This window comes from Anser cygnoides, chromosome 6 (genome assembly GCF_040182565.1).
Source record: "Anser cygnoides isolate HZ-2024a breed goose chromosome 6, Taihu_goose_T2T_genome, whole genome shotgun sequence".
Lineage (NCBI taxonomy): Eukaryota > Metazoa > Chordata > Aves > Anseriformes > Anatidae > Anser > Anser cygnoides.
Window position 1 is genome coordinate 30,738,554 of NC_089878.1, and position 25,799 is coordinate 30,764,352.

General features: G+C 41.5%; 1 protein-coding gene across 2 annotated transcripts; it reads right to left on the reverse strand.

Annotated features, from left to right (window-relative positions):
• Positions 1 to 1,852: 1,852 nt before the first annotated feature.
• Positions 1,853 to 25,677, reverse strand: ERCC3 (ERCC excision repair 3, TFIIH core complex helicase subunit). Of its 2 annotated transcripts, XM_067000058.1 has the most exons (15): positions 25,528 to 25,677; positions 25,176 to 25,381; positions 23,687 to 23,923; positions 23,419 to 23,468; positions 21,983 to 22,118; positions 21,612 to 21,776; positions 20,345 to 20,549; positions 19,014 to 19,328; positions 17,610 to 17,794; positions 14,929 to 15,131; positions 11,375 to 11,471; positions 11,070 to 11,187; positions 7,704 to 7,822; positions 3,294 to 3,446; positions 1,853 to 2,717 (listed from the first exon to the last, which is right to left on the reverse strand). In XM_067000058.1, the coding sequence occupies exons 1-15, from the start codon at positions 25,544 to 25,546 to the stop codon at positions 2,583 to 2,585; spliced, it is 2,343 nt and encodes a 780-aa protein (XP_066856159.1). In that variant the 5' UTR covers positions 25,547 to 25,677; the 3' UTR covers positions 1,853 to 2,582. The 2 variants fall into 2 exon arrangements, with proteins under 2 accessions (XP_066856159.1, XP_066856160.1); XM_067000059.1 differs by lacking the exons at positions 1,853 to 2,717; positions 3,294 to 3,446 and adding an exon at positions 5,340 to 6,679.
• Between the last annotated feature and the right edge of the window lie 122 nt (positions 25,678 to 25,799).

Genomic DNA, 25,799 nt, shown 5'->3' on the forward strand with positions numbered 1-25,799 from the left:
TATATAAATATATATATATATAAAGCCAATTCCTCAAAGACGCCAAAAAGAATAAGTTTCCTCAGCATGGAATTCAGCCTAGCAAGGTAGGTAGTCAAGAAGCCAAGTATAAGCTTTTATCTCATTAAGGAAATCTGAATTATGTCCAAGGAAATTGCACCTCTGTTCACAGACTTCCAAGAAATAATGTACATAACCCAAAGTTCACCTGCCTCTATCATCACTAACAGTCAGAAATGGTTTTGCCACACAAATTTTTGTTATTTTGCCCCCGGCTCTTGAGAGCTCTAAAGCAAATATTTTCTGGATAATCATCGAGCTATCGCTGCTAATTTGCAGGTCATCTGGATCCACGAACTGCATTGCCCTTTGTTGGCTGTTGCTAGACAACGCAGTGTTGTACCAAATACTCCCACAGGGCTGAAGGCAGCATCTCAGAAAGGTACACATACAGCAGCTTAGTGGCAGAAAAGCAAAATTTTCACCACATGCTCCCACTTTCAAGGCAAACATGGAGCTCTCGGCTACCTTGTTTCTACAGTTCACTTATCAGAGGATCTCACAATCCATTTGCACAAGAGAAGCACTGGCCAGCAAGTGTCTGGTAAAGCGTGTGAGGGCCTGACTGTACTCTTAAGAGCTGGGGCCCAGAATCTTTGGATTCAGGCCACAGGGCAGTTCGATCCCCCCATGCAGACTGCGTGGTCACTGTGAAGCATTATGTTTACAGCCTACCATCCTGCTTTAAATAAAGACACCTGCGTGACAAAATTCAGTGCTGTTTTGTAGTTGAACAAAACAGCTTGGTCTCCTGCAGGGCTGGGATTACAGATTAATTCTGGAGCAGTCTGTTGTGCCCATGGGGTTGAGTTGTACCTTAGAGCACTGCCGGACCATGCACGGAGTGAGGGGCAAGCACAACAAAAGCAGCAGGAACAAGCAGTGTTTCTCAGCGACCGACTCCTGTCTGGAAGGCAGAATTGAGTGGCTGTATTCCAGTAAAGATTAGTATCGAGTAATGGCATACCAGTCTGCCACTCAGATACAGTTATCTGTATGGTGTAACAGCAGGCAGCAATTACTACAGTAATTGTATCAACGTAATTAAATCTAAACTGTGAACACCAACACTATTGCTGAAACATGGAGTGATTCTTACCTCTTAAAATTATTAAGCTTTACTTGATGCTGGAAGTACTGCACCCCACATAGACCCATTACTAAGAGTAAGGTCGTTAAGACATCATAGCCAAGATTTACTGTGTAAGAACTACAGCATCGTTCTAATTCCAGCTGCTACTAATGCTGTAATTACTAAAACTAGCATTGCTATTAAACCATTTGCAAGTTTAGCATTTTTTTGTCCCCCCCCCCTCCCCCAAGTTTATGTAGAACGGAGATCAGTTCCAAAGCACTTAATAAAGTGTGGTACAGAGAATTATGCTGAGGGCCACGGGCTTACTTTCTCAGCTACGCCGTTGCCACAGACCCCTCCCATTATGCTAAATTAACTTTCTGTTAAGTGTTGCTACAAGAGCTAGTCAAGATCAGTGTTATTTCAGAGTTTGTTCCTAAAACACTATACTCTCAGAAAAAAAAATAAAACTAATCCACAATGTTATACTAAGTAGTATAACTGTCACAATATTAAATGGAAGTCTTTTTAAAAATGGTCTGTCTGCCACAAACTGATCCCACCTCTCCTCACATTTTCTAGAAAATTACTGCATTGTCTTCGTTAAGTAAAAAGCCTCAAACCCAGGATTCTCTTCTTCATACCTCTGCTTCCAAGTCACTGTGTGGCTAGTCAAAACACTGTTTCAACAATAACTTCTGTAGTGGCATTGCACTGTTTAGCAGTTACGATGTTTTTATTGCATGATTAATAAATAGAAATGACAAAAGAAAGTTTTTATTTCAGCAACTTCTCAACAATAGCAAGAAAAATGAGGAAAATGGAGCACAGTTTATTTGTATTTACTAATGCTTTCCTCTGGTTTACTTTGGAGACAGAATCCCTCTTTGTTCTTGTCTTAGCAATTCAAAATGCTTCAAACACTTTGTTAGAATTTTAAGACAAGTTAAGTCATGAGTATAAACTAGCTCCCAGTTTAAAAACATTCTGTCAAGTACTCCTATCAGGACTTGTTCAGTTCAATGAATGATTTTTAAGCATTTTAAATGTCAATACCTTGTTAAGCAGACACAGTAATCAGATAAATAATATTTCTAACATCAGTACAAACTTCATATACAAAACCTTTTCGGAATTCTTCCGAAAAAGGGTCTTCAGCTGATAAAAATAAACTCTATTAGTTTACTATTAGTCACTACTGGCAATCAGACAGGTGTAACCAGCATCCAATCACCAGATAATGTCTCTGCTGTGATGCGATTTAGTTCCTTTTCTCCTTTCACATTCATCCATAAGAGCACATACATTGCCAAGCAAGTATGTGGCCATATAGATGCATATAAAAAAGTCTTTTAGAGGACCTGCCAGAAATTCCAAATCCATAGTTTTAGTTATGGAAACAGGTACGTGGATCCACAGTTTTAACAAGATGCACACACGAAGACCATCATTTCCGGAATCGTTTAAATAGTGGATGGATGTGTTTATTTGAAGACGCCTTACTCCGAGATGTGTGGTATTCCATATAAACCGCGTCATCTGCTCCTGACATAGAGCTCATTGTGCCTGTACGACGTGACATCTATAGGAAAGGGGAGAAACACGTGCTTAATATGTGATTATATTGATCAGCTCAAACCTACTGATCCCCTAGTTATGGGGCAGCACTATTCATTTCCACCAAAATCCTTCGAAATTTTTTTCTTAAAGAATTTCTACAAAGAAAGTCACTGCCCGCCACTCACTCTAAGTTTACAGCCTTAAAAAAGTGCCCCCTGGGCATAGAGAAATTGCAGCATGATTCAAGGATCACAATGCCACCACAAAAGAGTATGTATGTGCTCTGACATATGCCTATGTTAAAAGTGTTTTAAAATATTCCTTGCTTGTGACTGAAAAGATGAACTTCAAAATCTGTAACAATAGATGGGTCATCATCTTCAAATACGATGAGGCAGGACGAGAATTCTGTTTGTCTAACTTGCTTCTAGTGCCCAACAAATGAATTAATAGCCAACTACTAATACAGCTTAAAAATATTTTCCAATGTTTCACAAAGATACTAAGGCATCAATGATGTCACCACATTCAGAATTAAAATGGGATGGTTCAGTTCTGCTGCATATGTGGTTATCATTTTCAGAGCATTTTTCATTACCTGAGCTGACTTTGAACCATACTCTCCAGCAACTACCTCCTCCTCAGCATCTAGGTCAGATGCTTGCAGGACTTTCTGGAGAAGCTGCTGCTGTTCTTCTTTGGATGAAAATGACAGTTCTTCTTCTTCCATGCCTGCAAGTTTTGTTATTACCTAAGAAACAGAGCAAAGTACAAGGTAGGGCTTCTCATTCCTTGAGTGTTGGTGTTCAAAACCAAGAGAAGGACTCCTGATTCCACATCCTGTTGGAAATGCCTTGAACTGTTATTACCTGTGGTGGGAGTGCGGGTGTACCCCCCACCCTACAATCCCTGTTATATTCTGGCTGGAAATGCAAAATACAAACCTCTCTTCTTAAAAAAGACAGCTCTGGACAGAGAATGTCAGCCAACCAACTTCCATACCAGCTTGATCAGGAACCTTACTGAAAGTTAACTTCATGCTGCAGGCTGTAGGTTTGTCTAGTTATGAACCAGTAAATTCTTTACTATGTAAACATAGTAAATTCTTCACTCATAAGGTGGTGAGGCACTGGAACAGGTTGCCCAGAGAAGCTGTGGATGCCCCATCCCTGGATGCGTTCAAGGCCACGTTGGATGGGGCTTTGGGCAACCTGGTCTAGTGGGAGGTGTCCCTGCCCATGGTAGGGGGGTTAGAATTAGATGATCTTTAACATCCCTTCCAGCCCCAAATGTTACATGAACTAGTACTTTATATTTCATAAAAATAATCCATTAGCTTTCCAGACACTGAGAATTTTAGCATAAATATTTATGAATATGGGCAAAAAAACTAACATTAAGATTCACGATCAGTTGTTGAGAGACAAAACAGCAATCTGCAACGAAACAGCAGCAGCATAGCAAAAGGACTCTTCCAATTTTGTGTCTAAGCACACAAAAATAATGTGGGTGTTATGTTAGTTCTTTTCGAAATTCCTAGTAACTCATTTGATAACCATGGATGCAGGGCACATGCCATCTACTGGCAATATAGTGCCATATATTTCATTAATTGAAAATTCTCCTTTTCTGAAGAATTGTAAAGCTCTCAAGTTTCTGTTATGAAGCATGACAATAGGCAGCTTGCTTTCTTAAGCAAATTATTTCGAGCACTTCGCAAGAATTTTTCCCGCAGTTAAATGTGTTCTGGTAAACATACATTTATACGTGAGAATCCCACTTTTCCCACCATGTTTCCATCCTGAAGACATTTTGAGACATTCAAATTCAGCCATTTCCCTCAATTATCTAGCGTTTTTCCTCCTCATTCTCCTTTTCCAGTTCATCTGGAGTCAGCAGAATTAGAAACTAATTACATCAGTAATCTGGGCTGCATCTGATCTCAAAGACTGATAAAACAATAGAAATACAGCTTAAGGCAAAACAAATCCACATTAGACACAAAGCAGTGTTTTTGAAAAACAGAGTGGAAATACTAGTACCAATCTACGTTGTGGGCTTCTGTCAACGGCAATTTTTAAATCAAAAATGTCTGAAAAAGTCTAGTTTTAAGAATCCAATTCTATTTTGTCCTATTACATGGACAAATTAACACTGTTGTCCCTCTTGTTGTTTAAGAAGCACATGTGCTATAATCATCTCAAAACTAAAATGGAGTCACAAGAAGCAATTTTAAATTGCATTAGCCTGTTTCCAGTTGTTGCAAAACAGTGCTAACATGATTCATAGAATGGAAAGAATTCCCACTGCATCATAATTTTTTTAAGCTGTTCTTCAGATGCCAAGTTTTAAGTGATCCCCAGTTCTTTGATACAGTAAATTCTTCTGGTATTGGTTTAAAATTCAATATATCCCACATTCAACCTCAAAACCACAACACAGTAAAAAAGTAAACTTTGGTTAGCTAATGAAAATCTTTTAAATAATTAAGACTCCAAGTAGCAAATTGTGATGACAAGGCTCTATTTAAGAAGCAAAGACAAAATGTGTGACTTAGCAAACAAATATTAATCTAGTTCTTTTTTTTGCTGAAAGGCAGAGAACGGAGCTATTGAAAGATTAAAAGGATATCAGCATTGAAATAATTACCTAAAGATGAGGTAGAGTCATGATGGCAAACATCTGCCGGGAATGACATATACACAGCTGATCCTGGCTTGTAACGAAGAAACACAATAGATGGTTTCTTCAAGTTTCTTCCAGCCCTGCTATTGTTTGATGCCAGCTATGACTAAGGCTTAAACTTTGGCAAACAGAAGAAAAATAGATATTCTAACATTTTGTTACTCAACTGCAAATAAAGAACACTCCAGGACTGGTCCGCTAAAATGTTGCTTCAGACACTCACAGCTGCCACTTGTAATACTTTTACTCCTATACTAACCCAAAGCTCCTAGAAGTAGGTCTTCCTTGCAAAATACAAACCCTCTATTTTAACCCCTTACTTAGTTCTATCATCCAAGGCATTCAAATATAAGCAAAGGGATTTCTCTGGTCATTTTGGCTATAGCTACACAGATACAGTTGTTCAGTAGCTGCAGCTAACTGATCTGCGATTTTGACAAAGTATATTCACGCCAAAGCAAAACAAGACTTTCACCTCTAAAGACTGTGACACACCTGTTTCAGGGTGAGGACCTCCTTAAAGCTCTCCTTAATGGGGGCACTGATTACAGAGCAGTTTACTTTGGGGTAGCTGCAGTTCAGAGTTTTCACCCACAGAGATATCCCATAGTGCACACATGCCTCACAAGAAAAAGACCTTCAACAGCTAGGGTCAAGTGCAATCTAGCAGAGGCTGCTTGCTCTCTCACATGGTGCAATTCTTGCAGGATTCTTCAACATCATAAGCTAGAGCTTGTTTCCAAAAGGCAGGTATGGGAACCCTAACTTTTACTTCTCAGCCATGTTTCCTGGAAGAAGCATTTTTGGGAATGCTTCTAATAAGAGCAGTAAAACTCCAGTTGTAAAGGAATAAATATACTTGAAAGCAAGGGCTATCATGAGACACTGTTGCCTCTAACAACCAAATAGCTGAGCATATAGGACCGCCTGTGGATTAAAAGAAAAAGAAATTATAGGCCTTGGACTCTATAAAATACAGGAACTTTGGTGGAATGAGATTTTATGTCTGGAGGAAGATGACATATCTATGTACATAATACACTGAAGTACAAAGGGTGAACAAATTTCATGGTTTCCTTGGAAGACAGGGCTACTGCCTACTGGCTGCAGCAGCTAGTTTTTGAGAGGACAGACAATGCTTTAACTGTATCTAACTTCGTCTGATGTCTCACTATCACTGTATCCAAGAGAGGACACACCTTGGAGCTTGTGGACTATCCTAGCCAATGAAACAACAACCAAGAGAACAATCTTGAAAGTCAGATGGTTTGAAGAGCATCCTTACAGGTCATCACACATCTAAAAATATAAAAATAAGAAGAGAGGAAACAACACATGACTGGAGAAACGAGACGGTGTTAAGTCCTTTATGAAAGGACTCGAGGAGAAACTTCTGACTTACAATCATGGCTCTGTTATGTAGTCAACACTGAAAATCTTCTCTATTTTGAGGACTACATTTTAGTTGTAGGTAGGAAGATTTCTATTCCGCAGTAAGTTTTTTTCCAAAGTAAGTTCTGTCATTTCTTAACCAATCAACATTCAACATAGTCATTTTGGATTTGGGTGATATACTTCAGAACGAAGTGCAGAGAACATTACAAGAGCAAGATCAAACTGTTAGTGGAAGCTAAATAAGCACAGTCTGAAGACTTCCATTGGCTACAACGGTTTCTGCTAACACAGAGCTGCCATACCAACACGGCTGTTGGTATGGCCTGCCCACTGTATGATCTCTTCAGCCACAAGTAAAAATATTTTGTCTCCATAGTGAAATACTGGCTTGAAAGTGGAGTTATTTGGAATTTATTTGTGATGTTTTGGAAATTTTCTGAATAGCTGCTGGCCACCAAAACATGACCAACCATCAACAATATTTAATGTACAACTAGTAATGATAATAAACTAATAAGAGGCCTGCATGGATAGACAACTGAAGAGGATGAGCATAAACACAAGTGAAGTTCTGCCTCACTCCCCTGCGCCTGCTTGGTCTGAAGTTAGAATACTTACCTTCCTAGAAGCTGTATCAAACTACTTGTATCTACCCTCACAGTAATACAGATGAAAAAACAACACTGGAACAGTTTCTGCCTGCAAGCAAAACCTTCATTAACACATTCCACAACATGAATTCTCAAGTATTTGTCCTAGTAATAAAATGAAAGAATATGAATATATGAATATGAAAGCAGGGAACCTGCTTTGGCAGGGGGGTTGGACCTGATGATCTCTTGAGGTCCCTTCCAACCCCTACAATTCTGTGATTTGTGAATGTTATATTCATAGGCCACAAGTATAATAAACATAAGGGATGAGTTACCTTGAAGCTATAGCCTTGATCTACAAGAAACCGTTGTCGCTTGGTTGAATATGCCATTTCCTGAGTGTCTTGGGACACAAGAGAATAAAAAAAGGCATTGTATTCCTCTGCAACCATGCCTAGGAGACAAAGACATCAAACGATTAATTCCATTTGGAACACTGTAACCAAGAACAAAAAAGGACTAAACAGTAAAACCAGGTGTTTAAATAAGCTCTCTCTCCACAAAATCAATTTGCAAAGTTTATTTCAAAGACAACCTGCACCCAAACTTTACATAAATAGATCGACAAAGCATGCCACATGGAAATTCCCACTCTTGTTCTTAGTAACTTGAGCAAGGGTTAAAGGGAAAAAAATCGAAAAAACTTTAGACTATCACAGTTATGCTGGTACTCCAAGAAGAACCTGCTTCTTTACTATGCTAGACAAAGTAAAAGATAAAATTCTTTACATAACAGACTTGCAAATAAGTAGTAAAAAGTCAAGAACAAGGATTTTAAAACATGTCAAAAAGCTGAACGTAAAATACAAAGAAAAACTTATCCATGTAAACCAGAGTTAGCAATGTTAGGATAAACCAGCCTATGCACCTTTTAACAACAACCATTTTTTTTTTAAAGCAAACAAAAACAACCTTGAAGTTGTTATCTCTCTTACCTAAACAGCACTGGGTTCTCACCGAGACTTTGTTAATTCACCAACACAGGTTTTGTACGCATTTTCAAACAAAGCCTCAGTTGTAAGTACAAACTGCACATAAAATAACTGTGTATGTAGATTTCAAGTGCAAGTAGAAATTGTTTTAAGAATCATTTTTATTTATAAAAAGCTCTTTATGTTTTGCAAAGCCACAACTATTTGTAAAACAAATCCCATTTTAAAAAGAAAATAGTCAGCATGCATTCAAAATGTGCTTTCCAGACATTTTCTTTTTAGAGTACCACAATTTTTCTAAAACAATTTCATGCTAAAGGAATTATCAAGGAATGAAAAACTGAAAGAAGAACTAAAGTGGAAAAAAGTTAATTTTCCTTCAGCTTTTTTAGGAAGTGTTTCTAACTCAAAGTATTACTCTCCCCAAAAATGTTTCATTTTCCTTCACTGATGTACAGACATATACTCTATGAAAAATACATAAATCCAAAGTCAATATAAAAGAAGTACCATGAATATCCAGTTTCTATGCAATTCACCCATTTCTTCTCCGTAATCCAGAAAAAGAACAAACAAAGTCAGCAAGGTTTAAAAAAGGATATAGGAAGGCTGGACCAAACTAAGGGCTTTCTGAGAAAAGCAGCAGCAGTAGAGTTATTTATCTTAAGTGAATCCATTTTAAATGGTTTTGGCTCCAGCTCAACAGCTCTGTAACACTGGCACACTGGTAAGCAGAAAAAAAGCATTAAGGTCCATAATAAGACCTCATTCTTTCCTGAAAATGACTTATGGCTCTGCTGTTTAAAATGAGTACCCATGACTTCTGCCTGAAGATTTAACGTGAACCAGGCATGTCCCAGGTCCCTGGGTCTGTAGTGTTTCTGGCGTTTAGCTCCATTCAATAAAAAGGGCCTTTGCTGAACTACACCAAGACAACACTGCAGAGAGTGCTTTGGTAGGAAGAAAATTAAAGGTATAAGCAAGTCTGTATAAGGGCAAGAAAGTCAGATTTCCTAAATGACACAAAAACAGAGGTAAAAAAACAAAATGAAACCCCAACCCTGCTTACAAGAGTCATTTTCCAGATAGACAAACACAGAACTGAAGCACTATGAATAATTTCACTCTCCAGCTGACAGTTATAGCCTCTACTAAATTATGACTGCTTCCCTAGTGAATACTCATTCTTTCTAAAATAAGTGCCAACAGGCTGTGACATAAACCAACTTTCAAGCTTATTACCACCCTGTACAAGAGAACTCTTGAAGCAGAACCACTTTTGCCTGGAGCTACTTTTTAACTTGTCTTGGGAAGATATAAACTGAAATACAGCAGATTAAGCATTCCTTGTTTAACAGCTAATGGAACAGACAACAGACTTAAGTCAGTGTCTGTTAGGAAACATTCAGTTCATCGAGTCAACCAGAAATTCATGTCTAAGAAAGTTCTCCTTAGTTCCAGACAAACTGAAATATTTAAAAAAAAAAAAAAAAAAGTGACAGAAGCACCCCACTACCACCTTCCCAATAACATTCCTCAAACTAAAAATGGATGGGAGTCATCAGTCAGATTTCCAGTAGCCAAAGATGCGATTCCTAAAACCATGCCCACACAAAAGTTTACATCCTACCGACTGTCTGCTTATCCATCACAAAAATGAAAATGTCAATACAATCAGACAGTTTTCTAGGTGATCTCTACTCACTGACTCTAGAAGCCACCATAAAAAGAATTAATTTCACAGACTCATTACAACAAAAACCACGATTCAACAGAAGCGGACAATATCTATCCCTTTTTCAGACAAGGTTTTTCCTGCGTGGTGGCTTTGTGTTTATTTGTTCTCAATGAGAGCAACTGCTTGACAAGTTGCACTTAACCTAAACCACACCAAACCTGCAGGCCGGTTATAACTGGTTTATACAAACCTGCTAGTGAGTAACAACTGTGCTAAAATGCTGGACAGGAAGCCTGCCCTCACTTCTACTGAAAAAGCTGCCTACTACATCTTGTAAGCGATCGTATCACTGTTGGTCGGGCTGCTTGAGACACCTACTACAAGCATTGGAGTTCATGCCAGCCAGAAATCCTCCTGTCTGTCATGTCAGCAGAGCTCACTGGCACTGCAGCTACGGGGGAACAACTCCACAGATATCCCAGACAAAGAGCTTTGCAGTTTAAAATTTACTTATCCCCTAGATTCCCCCAATCATTACAGGCCAGAAACAAAGAATAGAAACAATACTTGCTTTATTGCCACACAATATATTCAAATCCACAAATTTTGGAAAAAAAATTAAAAATCACTGTGATTTCTGGCTCTAGAAACATTGAATGCTTCTACTGATGTTATGCATATTTGACAAAGCTAATTTTAAGTTGTTAAAAGTGAAACAAAAAGTGGGAAAAAAAAACAACTCAGAGTTATTCTGGCAACAGTGAAACATTATAATGGAAGGGCAAAAAAGATGTGAGAAAATATTTAAGAAAATACATTTCTGGCTGAATAACTGGAAAAGGAAAGAAAATATGATGCAAGTGAAAGACAGGGTGGCATCTATATTATTATTAAAAAAACCCTCTCTCATGTGATCTCAACCTAACAGCGTATTTAAGACGACACAGTTTATTTTGTCTACGTTTCAGTATTCCATTTAAACTGAATAATTACTTAAATGCTAAACAGAGCCTAAGAACTATCTCATTTACCTTTTTTGGCTCTCAGCACTCGCCCCAGTCTTTGAGCCTCCTGTCTTCGAGACCCACCATGGGATGAAATCTGAATCAGAACATTGGCTTCTGGTAGATCGAAGGACGTATCCCCTACCTACAACACAGAAGCAGTCTCTGAGCAGCATCTTATTTCCACGTTTCATAAACAAAGACTGAGTACAAAGTACACCTTTGTTAGCTGCGATACAAGGATGGCCAATGCACAACGTGCATATATAACTTGCTCTTAAATAAAGTTCACTCTGAATATGGATACAATAACACACTAAGTCCTCAATTACCTTGGAAATGAAAATAGTGTTGATTTTTGGATTGTGCTTGAAGTTTTGCAGGATTTGCATTCTTTCTCCTTGTGCAGTAGGACCATATATATAGGGTCTGAAAAAAACGAAAACAACCACAGAACAAATGCAAATTAAACCAAAACAAGGTTTCTCAGTCATGTCTTCACAAAGATACCACGACAGGAAGCACAGAACACATTTGAACTGATAAAAGAACGGACCACATTTTGATACAGCTTACAGTTTGCTTTTAGCTTGTTTGGATGTTTATGGCAGCTATCCAGCTTGTGGAACCCTTTACAACAACCCAACCTACCATAAATAAATTCTGGCAGTTACAAATGTTTTGCAATTATGTGCACCAGTGAAGCTGTAGATGAGACTGAATACATTTACTAGGCCTACATGAAAGACTAGAGGCAGCTGTTAAAATAAAAGACGTTTTCCTCAAATCTACTGAGTTAGCACATTAACAGCTGCAACCTTTGCTTCCTATTTAAACACTTGAAAATCCAGGCTTCTCTAACAATTCACTTCCTTCAAACATTTCATCGCTTCATTGGGATCCCACAGCTGTTCGGGGGTGAAGTCCCAGAGCATCGGAGGTACCTGCCCATGCACCCGCCTATCCACCTGTAACCCTACTCCTCAGGGCATATCCCCGAGCAATGATCTTAAATAGTTGTTTAACCTTAGGAAAAGTCAAAAACACATTCCTGAGACATGCCTATAGGAATGTTTTGGTTACCAAAGGATGTGTAAGATACTGAGGAGTTATTGTAACAAGGCACAAGACATCTAGCACACAGGAAAAAAAGGGGAAGGTGTCATTCTTTGTTTCATCCACAAATTGGCTTTGGGAGGAAAAAAAGGAAAAAAACGTTAATTGTTAATTGCCTCTACAAGATGGATCCTGAAGTACAGGGACGCCAGCAATGCCGAGCCCAAATACCAGGTTAGGTTCAAGGCCAATGCTTTTGTCACAGGTCTCCCAAGCAAAACAAAACTAAAGTGCTACACATCACAGCAAACTGAAAAAGCCAAAAACAGCCTTTAACGAGTTCTCATATTTGGTACTCAGCAAAAAAGGAAGCATGGCATGGACTAAATAAAACAATGGTGACAACGAATAAGCAAATATTGCAACCAGAAACTGTAAAACTGATATTGTAATTTTAAGTTTCCTCCAATGCACTCTCGTTGAACCTGTTATCTCATCTGTGCCCCCAACTGGGTGCCAAAAATGAGTGTTGTGGTTTAACACCACACCACCACCCACTCACTCTCCCCACAATGGGATGGGGGAGAGAATCAGAGGGCAGAAGTGAGAAAACTCATAGGTTTCATACAGGCTTTAAGGAAAACAAAACAAACGAACACACAAAGAGAAACAAACCCAAGAAGAACAAGTGATGCAAAATTCAATGGCTCACCACCAGCCAACCGACACCCAGCCAGCCCCCAAGCAACTGCAACCCTGGCACACTTCTCCCCCCCAGCTTTTACTGCTGAGCAGGAGGACATCCATCCTGTGGTCCAGCACACCTCTGTGGTCAGCCTGGGCCAGCTGCCCTGGCTGCACCCCCCCAGCCTCCTCGCTTGGTGGGGCAGCGTGAGAAACAGAACAGACCTCGATTCCCTGAAAACACTGCTCTGCAACAACTAAAACATCATCACTGTATTATCAACACTATTTTCATCACAAATACAAACATAGCACCATACAAGCTACTAGGAAGAAAATTTAAATTAAGCACAGAATAACCTAGAGCGCCTGGCTATCAGTCCTCCATTTTAAGCCCCACCATCCCTGCACCCCACTTGACCATAATTCATTAAGACGCATCTAAGTACTTTCCAGAACATAGAACATGCAGTGCTAGATTGATTTTTTTTTTAAATGAAACCTTTTCCTTCCTACAAAAAGGTGTTCGATGGATCTATAAAGATACCTCTCCCATATTTTGACATATTGTCAAAACTACACAGGGACAGTCCTTCAAAACCAGCCATTTAAATACATTAACAGCACCAGTAAAAAATAAACAGCCCAAGTTATACAACCCTATATGAAAGACTCATGACAGTAAAAGCTGGCCAAGCAAATTTGAATTCCGTGGCCCCAGAAGTTATAGACAAACTAATTCCCGTCATGTGCATGGCCTTTCCCTGCCAGTACCAAAGGAACACGTGGGGGTCGAGGAGGAGCTGGCACAGGGGCGGCGTTAAAACACTCTCGCACTCATCTAGCACTGCAACTGTCCTTTCCTTTTAACATGTCTCTATAAACTGAAACTCCATACATGATGGTTGGAAAGGAGAACTGAGTCAAGAACATGAAAAGCAAGCACCTAATATTTCTTCAGCTAATTCTGCTGCCATACTTCTACAGAATCTACCCCATTTAAAAACTGCTGTGCTATTTAGCAAGCACCCCCTCCCTGTACGTGTCCTTGTTAAAGGCTCTTTTTCTGTGGTGCACTGAACACTGCTAGCGACATTCCAGAGGCATCATTATAGCTAATCTCTGTCCAGACAGATTTAAAAAATGATGAAAGAGACCACGGGTGTTGGAATTCATCCAGCACTATTAGCTCTGCTCTTTGATGCCACAGCAAGCCAGCACAACATGGCTGTTAAACTATCATCAGTCAAAACTGATCAGAAATTTTGGGAAGTGTAAGGAGAGTTGTTTGTGGTTTTGCTAACTACTACTGAAATTCCTAGACATGAAATCATATGGTCGACACGCGCCACAGCTTCCAGCAAAATTTTATTTGGGCTCATCACAGAAAGGATGAGGCCAGCTTCTGTACTTATTTTCACCAAAGAATTGTTCTATGGCTGATCCTTGCAAACACTCCCTGATCATCCCTTCCCAAACCATACAAACACACCAGTGCTAACCCCTCAGTAAACTCTATTTGCAATGCCTTCCAAAAGTACATTAATTTTAGCGTCGTTTAGGGTAGCCAAGGAGCTCACAGGATCAATGTGCTTTCATTTATTAAATGATTACAGTAGTTCGAGGCAATGCACCAGTATACTACAAAAAAAATAAGGTTCTCTCTTTTGTTTAAAAAAAAAAAGAAGTTTAAGACCTTTTGAGAACCTGAACAGGAAGGACCTGGGCTCCAAAAGATCTTGAAAGATCCAGAGAGTGTTCATTTGAAACTGTTCCTCCCAGACCATAGCTTCCCCTGTCTCTCTATTATAGAAAGAGTTCCGGTAACATTTTTAAAAGCTCCCTGATTTTGCCCACCAGCTAATAATAATGGAAAATGGAGAAATACTAAGTCATTCACAGTGAACTTGCATGAAAACTCCTCTGAGCCAAATGCTAAACAAAGATTCTTTTCAAACTGTTCTACATTGGAATAACATCGCAATGCCAGAGAATAGCCTACTGAATTCCTTTTTATATAGGAGGATTGGACTTAAATCAAAAAATTACAATCAATGTCTAGAGGTGACTGACATCTGTGAGATTACAAGATAACTTTCCAGGAAGGAGAAAAACAACAGTGCCGTCACTGGTCGTGAACACTTACTTCCCAAGCCTAATTGCATACTCCTTCAGTGCAAACACATTGTCAGCAAAAACGATGATTTTGTCATTCCGTCGCTCATGAAACTTAATCAGGAACTGGCAGGCTCGGAACTTATTCGGGTTCATAGTGTAGAGCAGTATCCGTTTCTTTGTTTTGATGGCTACATATTCTCGGTAAAATTCAGGTGACATTGGGCACCATACCTAGAATTAGAAAACATACACAGAGTAACCCCCAGTTACTTTTTGTATCCCAGAAGGAATTTAAAAGATATTGGGGGGTGATAATATATTAAAGCTTTCTGTACAGTGCAGATCACAAATCTTAATACAGTAACTTCTGTATTATAATGAAAAGTACTGGCTGTGGCAGTGTGACCACAACAGGAACAGGCAGGGGACTGACTGGAACAGGACTGGAAAAAAGTTGTTTAACACCTGGTAGTTTCACTGAATGCTACCACGTATTAGAAAGAAAGTATTAAGGGAACGAACTGTGTATAATCTCCCTGCCACTGCAGTCAAAGCCTTTTCCCTAAAAATTCATTTTCATCCATGTTCTGAAAACCTAAAGACACATTTAGTCTTCATTACAGAACAAAACTGTATGAACAAGTTAACAATTACTTTGTTAACAAACTCTTCTGCAGCTGTTTATGTAACCGCTGCTCTCTCTACTGGCACCATGAAAGAAGAGTAATACCTGCAATGGCCATGCCCTGCCTAATCAGACAGCAGCACTGCCCTCTCTTGCCACCTGGAAAGAACTGCACTTAAAGAGTAAACGAGATCTTTCATGGCTATGGAGAACAGTTGGTAAGAGATGCTACTTCTCAATAGCATGCCAAGGAGATCCAAACAAATATGCAATGCAGCTGTGCGCGTATTATACTTAATATTTCCCAGCCATCAAAATTTTTTTGTTGTTTTCTTTGCTTTAGCAACATCTCAGAGTATTATTTTAAAACATTGGCCTTAAGAATATCAATTTACATGTCATTCCGGAGAAAGGCAGCTCAGACTTTACTTTCCAATGTCTCAAGGGCAGTTCCGGAACTGAGAGAAACCACGTTGGCAGTAGAATTAACCAAAGTACCTTAACGCTGTCAGATCTGAATTTGCAGACCAATTACTCTCCTTTCCACCTAGATACTTTCTAGATACCATTTGCTTGCATTCTATTACTTTTAAAAAGTACATAAGCTCCACTACCCCTGGTTTGCACAAAGTCCAAAAGGAAAACAACGGACTCACATGCGAAAGCAGCAGATACTGCTGCTACAAGTCAGACTGGTTTATTTTTCCATTACTTTAATTGACTCATCATATTAATAACCTTGGATATTATCTGTAATAAATACTTAAAAATACAACCAATTACTTTCATAAATTATCTGTAATGTACTGTAGCTCCAGTACATTTATCACAGCTAGTAATCTTCGTAATAATCTCTGCACTTTAATAGGCAAGAGACTGGAAATCCAATCCACTTGTGGATTTTATTTTTTAAGAAATGCTATCTCATGTGGAAGACCCCCCTGACTCTACACTATAAGGACAAAAAGAAACAATTAGGAAGATTGTTTTCTACCAATTGATAATAGTATTCCAATTATAAGCTTCTGATGATAATCAAGAGTGACCAGGAAAGGATAAACAGGAATAAATTCTGCATTTTTCTCCCACTTGCTATGGGAGTTAGGAAGAATTAAATGAAACTAGCCAAGACAGGTTTGAAATAAAATAAAATAAAATAAAATAAAATACACACTAAACCAGGTAAAAATCAAGACAGAGTTAAGCTATGAAACTATCATAGCAAGTTGTGGCTGCTAAAACTCTCCTTCTATTCAGTGGGAGACCAGAAGTGATCATGAAAAAGAAACCCACTGAGGGTTACGCAGGTAACAATTATAGCTCATAAATGATCGAAAGCTTGGAGAGGCATCAGGAGTAACAGATATGCCTGCCCTGTTCTTATACTCTTCTCTAAGTATCTTTACAATTAGCAGAGACAATATATTAAGCTAGACCTTTAGTCTGACCCAGAAAGACTACTTTAACGTTCTGCCTGTATGAAAGGTTTCCACTTACCTGATACCAGATTTTTATCTCATCCATTTGCTGGAAAGACTAGAGGTCACACACTATTATATTGGAAAAAAATAGCAAGACCAAGTTTCATGTTTTCCATTTTCATCCTCATGCCTTAAGGCTTGAAATAAGCAGGTGTTTTCTTATTTGTAAGCTTTCTACTATCCTTCTTTGTTAAAATAATTTTCCTCAATAGACTACAGACTACCAGTTGAAGTCTCTATTAAAAGCAGCTCCAAGCATACCACCTGACCAACACCATACTGAACTGAGCTTAACATACGAAATCGAATCAGACAGCGTGACTGCCGGCTGCAAAGTGGGTCTACAATTCTGCAGCTGCTGTTCGCATTCCTGAATACTGAACTGGGGACAGCCGATCAAGCAGGACAATGCCTGAAGAGAAACAGCGCTGAAGTCACGCTACTGGTTTTGCAATGTGTTCATATTGACCAGCGACAGCCTTGCCTGAGCTACAGAACAAGTGAAATAAATACTTAATTCTATAGTTGTTCCCCCAAAAAAGGAAAAAAAAAGTTATAAACATATTAAATATATACTGGTAGTATTGAAAAGCAGAGCATCACCTCAGCGCACTGGACTTTAGCAATGTAGCCACTGTTCTGCAGCTCCATCCAGTTGGCTTCATAGAGCTTTGGTCCGATCAGGAAGTTCAGGTCAACAATTTTATCATCTTCTCTGACCAGGGTAGCAGTCAGTCCCAGTTTACAATGGGCTTGTACAATAGTGAGCACACGTCTGAACATTTTTGCTAAGAAACGTAAGACAAATTTTCTGTTTACTTTCCTAAACAGATTTAGAATACAAGTACTGCATTTAAAAAAAATAAAAGTAAAAAAAATTGAGCTCCACTCCTCAACACAAAGCAAGTACAATGTTAGGAAATATCACCCCATTTCACATACACTTCTAACAGTGTTCTGTGCTACAGCAAAACTTCAGACTGATTGTAGCTTCAGTTCACACCCCCAACGTACTCTGAAAATCCCAGTAAACCTTCTGGCATTTGTATTATTTCCTGTTTCCCAAAAAGAAACGTAATATACTCAGAGAGGTTATGAGACTTATCTAACGTCATGTAGTATTTCACAGAAAGATCTTTGACACAAGGACTCTTGGCTGACTTTGCCAAATTCAGGACTAATATACGGCAGAATTACTTATCTTTAGCATTGCTACAAATCCTGTGATTGCAGAGTCCGTAGGCACAGGAGGTTCTGTATCTTAATTTTTTTTAAGCAATATGCTACTTTGTTAAAATGGCAGGTAATCAGCAAAGTCTACTTCTGAACTCTATCATTTCAGCAGAGACCAAATTATTCAAATTATACCATGACAGCAAGGTGGAGAAGTTATCAGAATCCTGTGTGGTACTTTTAGCCAGGATTATTCCAGGCACTTTAATACCACATTCTTGCTTTCCAATAACATAGATCCAAATTACACAGTAACTTCAAATACAACAGCTATTTCTGGACATTAAGTTATGCATATTTTATGGAATAGAAATAGGTATTAAAAGCTATGCCTACAGTGCAATGACATCTCAAAAGCAAAGAAAGCAGAAGAACTTCTGTCCTATTCCTGAGGAGAGTACCACCATCTACATAACAAATTTGTCTACAACAAAATTCTATAAATTTAATTTAAGTATCTTAGTTATCAGTTTGTCAACCTATGCAAAAGGAGAAGGCATGCGTGTACTGTACTACCATTATAGAGAACAAAGTGGCTAGTTTGAAGGATTAAAAAAAAATAATAAAAAAATCAATGGTCAGCTAAACTCTGTAGCATCAGACAAAAAGCAAATTAGAACAAGGCAGTTTATTTGTTTAAATTTCAAAACGCTATGACACAGGTCTACACACTATCATGAGAAACACAGCAAAAAAAATCCCATAATCTTCCATATGAGCAAAGCAACGTTAACAGCATATATAGCACGAGGGGTTTGCACACCATTTCCTTACCAGGGATAGTATGCACTTCATCAAGTATCATCAGGCCCCACTCCTGACTTTTAAGCCACTCCATTACTCTCTCTGCTTCCCAGGATCTCTTAGTCGTGTGTCCCAACATGGAGTATGTGCTGATAGCAACAGAACAGCCAATGGGTTTGTCTTTGGCATCAGAGGTGAACCGACATATCTGGCTGTCATCGATGGTGGACCACATCTTGAATTGTGCTTTCCACTGCTCTACAGACACTGCAGAATTGCCAAGGACCAGACATCGCTTGCGGACAGTACAGGCAGCTGTCACACCAACTAGGGACTTGCCAGCACCTGCAGGGGAGGAGGAGGGACACTTATCATTCACCCCCCTGACAGCACTGGAAGAAAAAGAGGGAAGGGAAATAGGAAAACTGAGAGGATATGAAATCACATAAAGGCAAAGTTTTCACCGTTTCTGTACTATACCAGCCTTAAAGAAATGAACTCTGCGGTAAGAACAGCTGGATTGCCCCATACACGCCGTTTTCTCAAGAAAATCACTGTAATTTTTGCTTTTGCCATAGAAGCAATCATAATGCTTTCTTCCTTTCAAATGCAGGTTAAATTCCAGGTGGCCACAGAAAGCTTCTGGTAGGTGTCATCTCCCCCACCGCCCCTGTCAGCTATGCCCATCCCACCACAGAGCAAGTCCTCCCGTCTCTTCATTCCTCATCCCTTCCAACATCCCTTACGCACTCTTTCAGGCCCTCGCCTTATCTCCTGTGCCTGCCCTCTGCCTCCAATACCGAGGGCACTGCCAAGCAGTCTCCTGTTTTCTAACTCTTCTATAGCTTCCCGTGGGCTGTCCCAACCTGCACATTCCTCCTTTCTTTCCCAAACTGCCCTGGTCCAGAACCTGTCTGTGCAGGCTCTCTTCTTGCTTGCAGCCCTCTTCATGTCACTGCTTATATTCCCAGTTCCCCCCCAGGCTCCTTATTCCTATCCAAAGAACAAATTATTCCAGTGCCAGCAGTTTTATATTTCACTGGAAGACCAGCAGAGCTGACTGAGAGGGCACAGTGAAAGCATTAACGTTAATCTAACTTATCATAACCACAAAACAGTTCTTCGGTCACAAGGGGGAAAACTGAGCGCATATTTGAGAGCTCTACTTACTGGGCTCTTCCTCACCACCATCCCATCACCCGCTGGCTGAAAACCAACAGGATTCTGCATACTGGTACTCAGAACAGTCCCCACTACTGTTTGAAATCTAAGCAGTCATCATCAGATTTAGAAGTTACTTTATTACAGGCAAAGAGCAAAACCCCCAAGGAACAAAACCCCTAAATAACTCAGTAATTTACCACATGGCAAGACAATAACACCAGATCTGGCTCGCCCATTTCCAAACATCTTCCTTAGGCTTTTCTCTTGATAGGGTCTGAGGACAGCTGTAGGTTTCAGATCTATGTTAATATCAGGATTCACAGAATCATTTCTGAAATCATATTCTGCCAGCAAAGGGTACTCCAAATGGATACAACGCTTCTGAAGTTCTTCAATCATCTCCTGAGGAGGAGACAAAGCTTCAGATGGTAAATTCTCCACATCTGAATTATTATTTTTCTTTTTTTTTTAAACAACCACTGATTGCATAGTACCAGGTGAAGTTACATTTATCTTTTATGCTCACAAAGTCTGCAAGAGTTAAAGTTCATTTCAAGAACTTCATTCATGACCACCCCCGTACCCCTCAAACATTTTAAGTAACAGTCCATACCAGAGAGAACTATCTATTTAGACAGATGGAAGTACATGATGCATTAATCTCAGATGTGTTGTTTATCCGGCAGTGACTCAACTACACCCTGAAGTCCTGCACAAAGAGCTCAGTAACAGGCACAAAAGGTTCTGTGTGTTACAGGGCAGGACCTACCAAAGCTGCACAGCTGTCAAAAGGAAAATCTTCATACCCTGGCAATGCAGTTACTGCACCACAATGGCAAGTTGATTCAATCACCAAAAGTTGTGTTGTTTTGTTTTTTCTTAGTAAATATTTTGGCTATTAAAAAGCTCTCTTTTTATTATTTCTGTTTTGCCCAGTAAGACATCATTAGAATCACCAAGTCCAGGAAGCAACTAGAAGAAAGTTACAAAAGCTCTCTGAAGGTCAAGCCAGGACTGTGCTCTACTCTCCAGCCGCCCCTCTCAAGCTCTGAGAGCAGAGCCACCAAGAGTTCCTTCTGTAAATATGAATCATGAAGAAAAAACGTTCTGAAACCAACAGCGGATTCAGCAGATTTGCTCCCCACTGAGTTCTCCCTTATCTCGCACAAAGCAGCATTGAGCTGCATGCGGTGGGAACCTCCCTCAGCTCCTGCAACCTTCGCTAGCTTGTGAGTACTGCCCTTCTGGGCAGGGAAGGAACAACGTGCAGTCTGCCTCCCTCTGTACTGAAAAGGAAGATCCTAACATTTTGGAAGGCGAATGGAAAGAAATGTTATCAACTTCCAGCGATCTCCGCCATCAAACAAGGAAGCACTGTACTTTACATGAAGTTCTCACACTTATTCGTGAGTCCCAGGCACATCCCTCAAAGCTACAAATGCTACCAGACAGAAGTGCTCGTACCTGCTTGACTTCAAAGGATACTGTCTGTGTTTCCTCCTCCTCCTCCTCGTCTTTATCCATCTGCTCATAGAACTCAAATAAGTCAGCTGGAACATCTGGCTTGTTTTGAGCATCCATTCCTTGTGATGTTGATGGCCCACAGCCACCTTCACTGGATTTGGAAATCTGAAATAGAAAGGAATTCTCACCTAAGGGATCTTTAGGAGATGCTCCCCCCCCACACATTGAAGCGGAGCTGATTAACGAGGCACAGAGCACTGCTGACAGAACTGAAAGTGACTGCTGACACCACAAGCACACAATAATCACTCCAAGCTACTTAACGATTTATCCAGTGTTAGTTCAATTGCTTTGAAACATGCCAAGCATACCGCTGATTTACTGGTGAATGTCTCTGTAATGAGCTCTGTTTCTTCACCTTCAGCATTTCTCAGGCGACAGTCCTTAATAACATGGTCTTGCAGAAGCTGCTGAATGACATCAGGATGGGTACTTTCCACAAAATATCTAAAAGGAAAGAACAAAGAAAAACATCTGGATGAACTAATCAACAGAATAATACATAGGAAGAGGGGCACAGATGCTCAAATCTACAGCTCTCCCAGATGCATTCTCAAGTACCCCGTGTTAGGGGTGGTAATTTAAAAAAAAAAAAGAAATTATGACAATCTTAAGTTTTAGAAGACGCCTCACACCAAAAGCATCATGTACTTTCATGTTATCTATCCTGGTCAGATGATCTCTCTCTATAATGGCACGAGTGGGCAAAAATGAAGCACTGCCAAGAGGTATCTCTCACATTTCAGGCTTACTTGAGACATGTGGCAGGAGGCAGCTTTTTTCTGAGACTGAATTGAGATGAGTCTGTAAAAATGCTGGTGTGGTGTTTTAAAGTCCTACCCACAGGACCAAAAAAGCCCCGAAGAAAAAGATCACAGTTAAAACATGAGCTAAGAGAAAGGTAAGACTGAACAGGCATGGGAGAAATCTTTTTCTTAGCGACACCCAGGAAGAAGACAAAAGCCCGCTAGTAATACTAGCATTACTTTTACCCACAACGGTAGGTTCAAAACAGCAGCAGCACAAGCAGAGCATCAGATTTTAGTCCCAGGTCTTAACTGTGGCTGTCAGAAAAAGAAGAACGTTGCAGAAGACATAAAACCAGAAAGAGAAAGCATGGGCAAGGTACAGCCGCAGGTTTTACTTTTCTGCTGTCTCCTCCCCTTCCCTGCCGCAGAATCTTTGGTTTAGATAAAATCAGTCAGGTCTAAACTAGCTGACCTCCGAAGGGAATCCCTTCTGACGTTATCTTCTGTGTTTAAAACACATCAGAGTCAACCTAGGAACAAGCAGATCACACAGAAGCACACAGCTCTTTGCAATGGGTTTACTTATCCCTCCTGAATAATGTAATACAAGTCAGGACAAGTGAAACTGAAGGGCAGCTGTAGAAAAAGTTTTATAGATATACTCTTGGAAATTAGGAAGAAATTAATGAAACAATTATCTGAAAACCTTAAGGATATTGTAGAATATTGTAGGTCCAAGCAAAAAATGAAACAGGCCAGAATAGAAAATTTGTATCCTACATTTAAAAATGTAATGACAGCCACTAGCAGCTGGACCAACTGAAATCATTAACTAACGTATTAAACTTTCAACAACTAAAAATACGATCCTGAATGAACACACGTACACAAACAGCTGGGAGCTGTAAAAATCCACACGCACTAAGACCACAGCCATTTATGCACAGCTGTGCAACTGGAAGGCTTCTTCCACACTACCAAAGGAAAGAGCCGCTTACCTGTTGTGTTTCAGCACCAGCTTCACCTTCCCATAGCTGACAGTGCACAGCTGCAAACAGACGAGAGCGGTCATTAGGAACACGCCAAACAGCGACTCTAGGTTTGGGACCCAATGCTGCAGAGCAGCTTAGTTCGTTGTGAGGACTTCTTCTGGGTGTCTTTGGGCAGAACAAACGCATCAAAAAATATCCGGGAAACGGAGGCAGCAAGGAAAGGACGTCGCTGGTAGCAACAGATGTATTCCTTGTACCAGTACAACAGCCTTACCTTGATAAACTGAATTATTCCATCCGGGACACCAGTCTTGCTCAGCTTCTGTAAGTACTCGGTGATGTCGCTGGTCTGCAAGCCGACGCTGACAGCAGCATACAGGGAGTACGCGGTCAGCTTGTACTCGTGAATGTGGGTTGGTCTGCACACGGGCTCGGCAATGGCAACCAAGAAATCCTGCGCGTATTTGTAAACCGGAGAGAAGGCTTCCAGAAAAATATGGCCATCGGGAGCCTACGGAAACACAAGGACATGCTGAGGGTGCGCCAGCAGTACTTGAGGAAAATACAGTCTTTCCTCTAGAGCAGCCATTATGATACAGAGAGACTGCACTATTCAGGTGGTAATGTATTATAATAATGTTTCCCAAAAATGTATTTACCCTAAGAATTTACCCTTCTATACCAGGAAAAACAAACCATCCAGATCGACAAAGCTTTCCCAGATCAACAGCTTGGGTGTTTTTCCCTCACAGTAACTTGTAACGATCTGGCTTCCTGCCCTGAGCCAAGGCAAGCTTCCAGCCCTGTTCCCCCAGCACATAATCACAGAATGTATCCTGAGGTACAAGGGACCCGTAAGGACCATTGAGTCCTACTCCTGGCACCGCACAGGTCTACCCAAAATTTTAGACCATGTGACTAAGTGCACAGTCCAATCTCTTCTTAAATTCAGACAGGGTTGCTGCAGTGACTACGTCCCTGGGAAGCCTGTTCCGGTGTGCAACCACCGTCTTGGTGAAGAACCTCTTCCTGATGTCCAGCCCAAACCTCCCCTGCCTCAGCTTGACACCATTCCCGTGGGTCCTATCCCTGGTGACTAAAGAGAATAGATCAGCGCCTTCCCGTCCACTCCCCCTCGTGAGGAAGCTGTAGACCGCGGTGAGGTCTCCCCTCAGCCTCCTTTTTTCCAGGCTGAACAGGCCCAGTGACCTCAGCCGCTCCTCGTATGTCTTCCACTCTAGGCCCTTCACCATCTTAGTAGCCCTCTGGGCACTCTCCAACAGTTTTACGTCCTTTTTGTGCTGTGGTGCCCAGAACTGCACACAGTACTCGAGGTGAGGCCGCACCAGCGCAGAGTCGAGCTGGACAATCACCTCCCTCGACCGACTAGCGATGCCGTGCTTGGTGCACCCCAGGGTACGGTTGGCCCTCCTGGCTGCCAGGGCACACTGCTGGCTCACATCCAACTTGCTGTCAACCACAACCCCCAGATCCCTCTCTGCGGGGCTGCTCTCCAGCGCCTCGTCGCCCAGTCTGTACGTATAGCCAGGGCTGCCCCGTCCCAGGTGCAGGACCCGGCGCTTGCTTTTGTTAAACTTCACGCGGTTGGCGATCGCCCAGCTCTCCAGTCTGTCCAGGTCTCTCTGCACGGCCCCGCCACCCTCCGAGTCACCTCCTCCCAAAACAACGGCCCCGGCTCGCCCAGCCCAGCCCAGCGGGAGCAGAGGGGGAGGCCGCCCGCCGCCCGCCCGCCCCGCACCTACCACCCAGAGCGGCCGCGAGGCGTGGTCGGCCTTGAGCGGCATCTGCAGCCGGTAGTCCTTGGCGCCGTACTCGTCCAGCTTGCTGCCGCCGTCCTCCACCTGCTTCCCGGCGGCGGACGGCACGGCCTCCTGCGGCTCCCGGCCCCCGGCCTCGTCCTCATCGTCCTCGTCCTCCTCCGCGTGCCGCCGCTTCGACTTCTTCTTCTCTGCGGGGCGGCCGGGGCTCAGCGGGGCGGGGGAGCGGAACCTTCCCTTCCCTTCCCTTCCCCCTTCCCTTCCCTTCCCTTCCCTTCCCTTCCCTTCCCTTCCCTTCCCGTCCCGTCCCGTCCCGTCCCGTCCCGTCCCCGCTCACCCCGCTCCTTCCTGCCCATGGCCGCCGCTCAGCGCCCCCCCGCCGGCACCCTGCTCCCAGCCGCCGCCACCAGCCCCTGCGTCACTTCCGCCGCGCGGCGCCCCGCCGTGACGCCACACGTGCGTAACCCGGTGGGGGGGGGGGGGAGCGCGGGCGGGGGAGGGACGGGGCGAGCGGAGAGGCGGGAAACGGCCTGAGGGGAGGGGGGAAGGGCGGCGACAGCGCCGCCGTGGCTGAGGTAAACGGGGGTGGGGGGGAAGAGGTTGATTTTT

Bases quoted from the DNA above. Each gene is read 5' to 3' on its own strand.
- ERCC3 (XM_067000058.1), bottom strand. The intron at 15,132-17,609 runs GTGATGCTCTGC...TTCTAATTCTAG, and splicing joins CTAAAGTCCAGTGCGCTGAG to GTATGGTGCCCAATGTCACC. The intron at 2,718-3,293 runs GTAATGAAAAAT...CCTTTCCTATAG, and splicing joins ATGGTTCAAAGTCAGCTCAG to ATGTCACGTCGTACAGGCAC.